Source organism: Epinephelus moara, chromosome 24 (genome assembly GCF_006386435.1).
Source record: "Epinephelus moara isolate mb chromosome 24, YSFRI_EMoa_1.0, whole genome shotgun sequence".
NCBI lineage: Eukaryota > Metazoa > Chordata > Actinopteri > Perciformes > Serranidae > Epinephelus > Epinephelus moara.
The window spans coordinates 2,036,893-2,045,286 of NC_065529.1; the positions used below are offsets into that span (position 1 = coordinate 2,036,893).

General features: G+C 41.3%; 1 protein-coding gene and 1 long non-coding RNA gene across 2 annotated transcripts in view; one reads left to right on the plus strand and one right to left on the minus strand.

The window, feature by feature from the left end:
- Positions 1–741: 741 nt before the first annotated feature.
- Positions 742–2,009, minus strand: LOC126386453 (uncharacterized). The gene is made up of 3 exons (XR_007569506.1): positions 1,887–2,009; positions 1,002–1,238; positions 742–880 (listed from the first exon to the last, which is right to left on the minus strand). It is a non-coding gene; the product is annotated as an uncharacterized LOC126386453 (long non-coding RNA).
- Positions 2,010–4,358: 2,349 nt separating this feature from the next.
- Positions 4,359–8,394, plus strand: part of LOC126386423 (IQ motif and SEC7 domain-containing protein 1-like) — a 240,635-nt gene continuing 236,599 nt past the window's right edge. The window contains exon 1 of the mRNA XM_050038773.1: positions 4,359–5,005. Coding sequence (XP_049894730.1) covers positions 4,929–5,005 — 77 coding nt within the window. The 5' untranslated portion in view covers positions 4,359–4,928. The remainder of the gene's footprint in view (positions 5,006–8,394) is intronic.

The window sequence follows — 8,394 nt, forward strand, 5'->3', positions numbered from 1 at the left end:
AGTTACTATTATCTACTATTGTACATTCTAACAAATGTAATTATTCTGTTGATTGTGTGCAACATACTTTTTCTATACACATACAGATGCAATAATAATCTAGATATGCTGATCTCTTCTGTACATAACAATGTACACAATGTAACATATTACATAATTAATGTTGGTGGAGCGCTCACTATTTTTTTTTTTTTTTTTTTGCTTAGCAAACGTTATCTTCTCTCTTCTCACTGTTACAGAACGTGCCTTTGTAAAATCTCAGGTCAAGACACTGCCATCAACGTGAAGACAGCAGGATGGAGAGCCTCTGCCTATAAATAAATTGTTCTTGAACAGTGTAGCAGCACATGGTCATGTGGAAATGATGTCCTCTTAGTATATTTACATGAGCCTTCGAGGTATGAAGCCTGTGTACTGTCCATGAGCATCAGGAAAAGTGTCACGGATTCTCCACACCACACAACTGGGAATAACAACCCGGTTCCCTTCACCCAGCTGCCCATACTGCCAAAGGACATACTGTCTGTAAGCTGTATGTCTGTACTGGCGTTGCTCGATGCCCGGCTCCTGGTCATCATCGACTGCAAAGATGTCATTCCAGGCAGCGCGGGAGCACACCCTCATCCAGAACATACAGATCCATGAATGCTGACCTGCTTACACAATTTTCAGGCCTCTGTCTGCAGCATTTTTTTTCTATGTCCGTTGGCATGTCTCTGCATTTAGTGCAAATGCACCAGTGTGGTTGTGCAGGTGGGGTTGCAGGCTCTGGGTCAGGCTCCAACAAGTCCAGGACATCAAACATTAGTCCTGGAAGCCTTAGTGTCACCTTCTCCAAGAGCTGATCCTTTTGCTCTGATGTGAGGGCTGATAATTTATCCTGCAAATAACAAATGGAAAACTGTCACTAACAAATTTTCTTGTTTCCAATGTGCACTTTATCTTATCGTCTTTATCACCTGGCTGAAAAATACAGGGGAAACAAATATAAATGAACAAACCCTTATTTCAGATGTTCTGGCCTCCTGGAGTTGGGTTATTCTTTCCAGGTCTTCTTAACTAATGTCTGATGTCCTTGCTCTGCCCCGGCCCCGGTCCCTTGGTCTGCCACCACGACCCCTAACACTACCCCTCCCCCTCCCTCTTCCACGTCCTCTGCTAACAGAAGGCCCAGGTTCAGGTGAACTAGAGGTAGAACTTTCCTCTAACTCAACACTGAGGTCCTGTAATGAGAAGCTCTGTAAAGGGAAGAGGGAAAACGAGTAATTAGCTAATTGAAAGAATGAAAAATAAAAATAATTTCTCTTTCCTAGCATTTCTTTTGCTTATGGTTATTTTTCGGCCTCTTACAACACAGTTATAAAGTAGGTGATTGTGAAAAGTCCATGGAGGCAAAAGTCACAATGACATAGGCCTAAGCCCCACTGTAATTAGCAAAATATTTTTTATACTATTAGCAGTTATAATGAATAAATGAACAAATAAATTAGTCTTAGAGAAAAACGTACATAGGAGGATTGTGCAGTTTCACAACCTGAGTCAAGTAACGTTAGCTGGTTGACAACAGAAAGTCTGGGGACACTTTACCAATTCTCACACAGCAGTATGAACCATGGATGTAAGTTATAGGTATGAACCAGTATGAACTGGTTTACAAAATAGGCAGCACGTCGTGTCATTGTGGCTGTTGGCTCATAAATATAAATACATAACATTTACAGAAAACAGTGATAACTAGCTTGCTCGACACCGTCACGACAAACTGTTTCATAAGTTGAAGGCTTTACAGTTACATATAACGTTAGCCAACTAACGATATAAGAAAGTTTTCTGCCACAACAATTAGCCTAACGTCACATATTACACTAATAGGTGTACATACATACCTCGTCGCTCTGCATCCTGTAAAGTGCTGTTTTTGAAAAAGAAAATGCAGTTGGTTGAAGTGTGTAACCGAAGTGTTAATCCTCTCGCTCTCCAAAACAAATGCATGCGGTAGTTGCCAGTTGCAGTCGAGATTTTACGAGTGAAGCCGAATGCCTGCCGTAGCCGGAATTTTACGACACCAGGCTGTGGGTGTCATACCGCTTCGACCAAAGGCGGGTGCTATAATCAACGAAAACGAAAAGTTTCGCACAGCTGCTTTAAGTCACATTATTTAACATAATTATTAATTATTATTAATAATTATTGATTATTTCCGATAGCCAGTTTACAACTTTAATGGTGTCCCCTTGGTGAGGCCTATTATTGTTGTTCCCAACATAATTGGAGCCTCCATGTAACGCCCTGAATTTATGTTCCCAACAACCTCCTGCGGTTTTCGGTAAGGTTAACATTACCACGTGCATTAGCCAGTGTGAAAATTACTGTCTTCATTGCTTAGAATTGCCGCCACTATGTCTCTCGCAGACTCACTCATATTCACTGTATTCTTGCTGCAGCATCCAGCAAGCATACAGAGGAAACACAAGATGGCGCTAGTGCCTTGATGATGTCAGATTTCATTCCATATATTCTGACTTTCATTCAATATATTCGAGGTTCATTCAATATATTCAGACTTTCATTCCATATATTCAAGGTTCATTCCATATATTCAGACTTTCATTCCATATATTCAAGGTTCATTCCATATATTTAGACTTTCATTCAATATTTTCGAGGTTCATTCCATATATTGGGGCTTTCATTCCATATATTCAGACATTAATTTCATATACTCAAATTTCGTTCACTATATTCAGACTTTAATTAATTCCATATATTCAAACTTCATACATATTTCTGTATATATATACAGTTTTTTACAATCCCTTTAGCACTAATTTCAGAACCTTGCTGTCATTTTTCACAACTCTTGACACAAAACTCAAAACGGTCATCCCTTGTAACACAGGCTGTCCAATGCTCAAGACATTGCATTGTGCATCCATATTTTTAAAGAAACCTTACACCTGCAGAATCACTGTTTCAAATAACGCATTGTATCATGAAATACCATATGAACTTAATTTAGATCACCCACACACAAGATACAGATAGATTCATTGTTTATTACATTGAACAATCATTATGTAAATATTGTAGTACAAAATATGTGAACCATGTTTCATTATGGTACTACATCACTTTAAAATTTATTGATTTATTGAAGAAATACAACATAGATTTATTTGAATCAAAGCAAAAATAATTGGCTACAAAAAAAGAAAAAAACTACAATACTATAAAATGCATGTAAAAAAAAAACTTAAAAAAAAATTAAAAAATCACTCAATCCAAAAAAGGATTGATTACTGTACAGCGGTTCTATCCATCAACCCTGTCTTGGTCTGTGGCCTTGTCCTCTACCACGTTCCCCCACACCTCTAAAATGAGGCCCATGGCCACCTCTCTGTTGAGGCCTAAGCCCTCCTCTCATACGAGGCCCACGACCACCTCTCAGATTGACCCCTGCCAATCCTTTGACCACCATGTCTTCCTTGTCTTCCTCTTCCCATTGCTTGACCTCTGTTATGATCAGGTCTGATCACCTGCCGGCTCCATGTTACTGTACTGAAATCGCTTGTGCTGTCATGGATCCCACTCATTTATACTCATACCACAAGGTGAAATCAATCATCAGTAACGAGTTGAGAGTGTTGGAAAAGCAATTACCAGGGCCTTTCATGATCTAAACATTACTGTAAATATTGTTCAGCAGTTTCCATAAAACTGTGTGTTAAGAGAAATGCAAGTTTAACTTATTAATTTGAGCAGTTGTATACACTGATAGAAAGTGTTAGGAGTTTTGAAAAAATTTATTTATATATTTAATTATAAATTTATATATATATATATATATATATATATATATATNCATTCAATGTCTTTGTTGTATTCTCCTCCTTTATCCATGTAAAACCTTTGTAAAAGCTACATGATATTTGAACACTCTACTACTACTACTTTGGGGAACATATGTAATCATCAACTATTGATGACCTATGTTTCTACATTGATCATTAATTCATTCATGCAAGTTTCACAATGAGTTTCTGTTGATGGAAAAGGACTTTTCATTAAACCCAGGCTGTCACCCAGGTGAATGTATTCATGTAAATGAGGTCCTTATAAAGAGAACCTCTGAAAAGAAACTGTAAGTGAATGCTCGGCCCTGTGCTCTCCTCTTCAGCCAGCAAGAGTGATATCAAGGGTCCATCAGTGGCTTTTATTGCTGTGTTTAAGGTTGTCCTGGCAACCAGCCTGTGTGTGTGTGTTTGTGAGAGGCTGGGCCCTCATTGGTTCTGGCTTTGCCCTTCTGTGCACCATGTGTTCCTGTTGATTAGCTTGTCTGTGAGCAACGCAGGCTGGCAGCGGCTGTGTAGCATCTGATAAAGCCTAATTGATACAGCCACTGAGGGAGGCCTTTGTGTGCTTTGTTAGCCTGACGAGGCGCAGACCTTGTCAGTGTGGTCGCTCAGACAATAGTTGCAGCTGTAACTCAACTCTGAGGAGCAGCAATGATGGAGACAGGAACCTCGTCTGCTATTGACTGACTAGGAAAGAGTGAGCGTAAAGAGAAGGAGTAGGACAAGAAGGAAGGTTTGTTCAGCAGAGGGTTGTGTTGGGACAAACCTCAAGGGGTTCAGTGGTTGGCATCTCTATCAAGGCACTACTAGCTTATGCCTGGATATACATGGAGCACAGGAAAGGATTGCTCAGCATTCAGAAAGGGAGCAGAGCGATGCAGTTTCAGTCTACTCTACATTTTCCAGATACACACAGGCAGATTTTGAGATGGGACTGTACCATGTGGGCTGTACTGTGCAGGATTTGCTTTGTTCATCTCAGTGAAAGCCATTACTTTTGACCAAGCTTTTTTTCGATGGACGCTGCACACAATGACATTGTTTTAATCCAAGCTTTTGCTGCCAGCTGACAAAATGTTGAAGTTCAAATCTTTTTGTTTGGATTACTGGCAGTTCCTCTGTCTCCAGCCTCTGCATGGTTCCTATAAAAGGTAAGATGCTATATATACTCTGTGTGTGTGTGTGTGTGTGTGTGTGTGTGTGTGTACGTACATACACACATACATACATACATGCATACATACACATGTATACATTTATTTATGTGTGTATATATATATATATATATATATATATATATGTACACACAGTGTACGTACATACATACATACACATGTATACACATATACATATATATATACATATATATATATATATATATATGTACTCATACCTACAGAAAAGACACATAATAATAGAATAATGCATTCTAACACTGTGTCAGTATTTTTAATCATCACAGGCTTTTGGTCCTCATTGTGTAAAGTGTCATGTTTGAACCATACATGAATGACAGATCATCAATTCAGTCCAGCCCCCAGCATTTTTTTACCCAGTGTGAAGAGTGGCTGAAATATGGCAAGAGGTCCACGTGTCTATGAGGTCAACTGGTCTGAATGGATGCTTTATTGTTGTTGTTTGCCCCTGACAAGCTATTCAGCTCAGTATTCAGTCTATTGTGTGTATGGTTCCACCTAAAGTTATTAGCTGAGCAACGCGAGGTGACACATGCTCTGTAGTCCCCTATTTCTATAACTTTGGTTCCATCCAGCACTGGAGCGTCCACAGTCTGTGTTCAACTCTGATCATGTGACAGTTTTTTTGTTTTGTTTGTTTGTCTGTTTGTTTGCTTTTGACTTTGCAGGACACATGCCAATGTTTGTCTCTTGTACATGTGTTAACAAATGTGAAAATGAAACGTTTGTAACATCCATCCATCCATTTTCGTAACCGCTTATCCTCTTGAGGGTCGTGGGGGGGCTGGAGCCTATACCAGCTGACATTGGGCGAGAGGCGGGGTACACCCTGGGGTACACCCTGGACAGGTCGCCAGACTCTCGCAGGGCTAACACATAGAGATGGACAACCATTCACACTCACATTAACACCTACCGACAATTTAGTCACCAATTAACCTATCCCCAACCTGCATGTCTTTGGACTGTGGGAGGAAGCCGGAGTACCCGGAGAAAACCCACGCTGACACGGGGAGAACATGCAAACCCTGCATAGAAGGGCTTCCTCCTGGGATAGAACCAGGAACCCTATTGCTGCGAGGCGACAGTGCAAACCACCACACCACTGTGCCGTGTTTGTAACAATACAATTATAATAACCTGCAGTTTATAGTGGCATTCCGCAGATCCAAAGTCAGTTTAGTCAATATGGAAAGTACCACTCAGCCGGTGCAAACAGTTGTAAAATATCTTCTGTGGCTGTGGAGGAGCTTTCTGAAAAGATGAACACCATCAGATTTAGCCTGCATTTCAAACTGGGGGCATCAGTCTGAAAAATACTGACATTCGCTTGGCAGGCAACGTGAAACAAAAGCTGCACAGGGCTGGATGATAAATTAAATTGAACATGATTCATTAGAATTTTTGTTTTGCAAAATATCTAAATGTGTTATGACTACATTAGCTGTCACCAACGATTGACTTTCACCAACTTTTGTGAGCTGTGACCGAGACCGGTTCTACGCAGGGGCAAGAGGGGGCAATGCTCCCTTAAACAAATGTCTTGCCCCCTCAAATCAAATCTGCCGAAAAAGGCACAAAACTGAAAAGTTTTCTCGTCTGTCTCCACTCCACTCCGTGCTGTGTGCCGGCTGTGTGTGATCTAATGTTACTGTCTGCAGTCGGCAGAGACCCTCCCCCCAGTAAACACCCAATCACTAGTTAGTATGCAAATGAGCCAAGATGCATCGGCGTCAGGTTTCTCAGTCTCAGTGAGGCAGAATGCAGCAGTGAAGTGAAGCTCTGTTAAACTCGTCGTAGCGTCTCGTGATACTTAATATATAGTTAACAAAGTGTGAGCATAGAGAGTGAGCCTGTCAGTGCGAACGTTTCTTCAATCACACAAGCACAGCGAGAGGTGAGTGCCTGCTGCATGTCACATACTGAGAACAAATGCCCTGTGTGTGCCAGACCCCTAGGTAAAGAAAAAAAAATTGCTAACAAAAAAAACAAACAAAAAACAACAAAAAATGACAAAAAAACCCAAAACAAAACAAAAAAATATAAAATGTTCTTCTCTACCCTATATCTGTTGTGTTTGTTAGTTCTGTTAGTTTGATAAGTTTTTTTTTATAAGACTAGCTTTGGTAAATACTGGCTATAGTGAGGTTATTGTAATTATTAGGTTGTAGAAAACGCTGAAACACTCTTCTGTCTCTGACAATGCAACAGTGTGCCGTTTATTAATTAATTCACAATCAACTCACTCTACATGACAAACTGCCTGACTTATAACAGGCTCCTGGGTAACCGTTGCCATAGCTACCAGACAAGCTTCACCCAGGGGCAGACCAGTAACTGCTAATTAATAATAACATTCAGTGTTTAGCTTATTATTAATGTCCCAAAGGTATTTGGTGAATTATAACCATTAACAAACATTAAGGGCTCTAGTTTTGCAGACTGGGCGAGGCGGGGGCGCAGCGCACCTGCGCTTCGCCAACTGAGTGTGGCCAGGCGGATTTTGCAAGTTTGGCACACCGTGCGCCTGGCGCAGCTACTCCTCTTTGCCACCTCCGTCCCTCCTACCTGCGCAAGTCAGAAAGAGGGAGGAGAGAAAGCGAGGAGTGGGTTTTACACACATCACACCAATCAAATGAGCCCCTCTCCTCGCCCTTAAATGCACCGCGCGAAGGCGTAATGAGAGTTTACTCAATTTGCCATTGCAGAAGAGAGCAGCAGCGTCAGACAGCCAAACTTCTCCCAGGAGGAAACTGATGTTTTGGTCCAGGAGGTCCAAGCTCCAGACCTCCACGGGCTGATGATGCAAAGGTAGCCTGGGAGGAGGTCACCACAATTGTAAATCAATGTTAAGTTTCTCTTGTGCGCGCGCGCTCTCTCTTTCTCTCTCGCAGTCTCACTCTGTTTCTTTTCTTTTGACTTTTCTAAGATGACAGATGCTGAATATATACTCCCTATCTGATGCTGTGGTTGTTTGTGGTTGGCTGAGAGGGATGTGAACTCATTATTTTGCAGCTGTGTTAATCAAATCAGGTTGGGTTGCCAGTCCCCTTTGATCTGACATCAGATGTGACGGGACAGTCGATATAGAGATACATTTATGTGCTGATTGCAGATAGTTGCATTGAATAATGCTTTTGTGGCTATTTATTGCATTGTTAATGTGCCTGACATTCTGGAAACCTGCCTGTGAGGTTTTGGTGACGTGTGTGCACTGTCCGCCGGTCAGCCAAACTTCGGCTTACACCGGCTGCGCTCCCCCTGCGTTGACAGTAGACCTGGTTTCAGCTGGCGAGCTTTTAGCACACCTTTGGCGAAGCCTTTTGGCACGAAACTGTCACTGC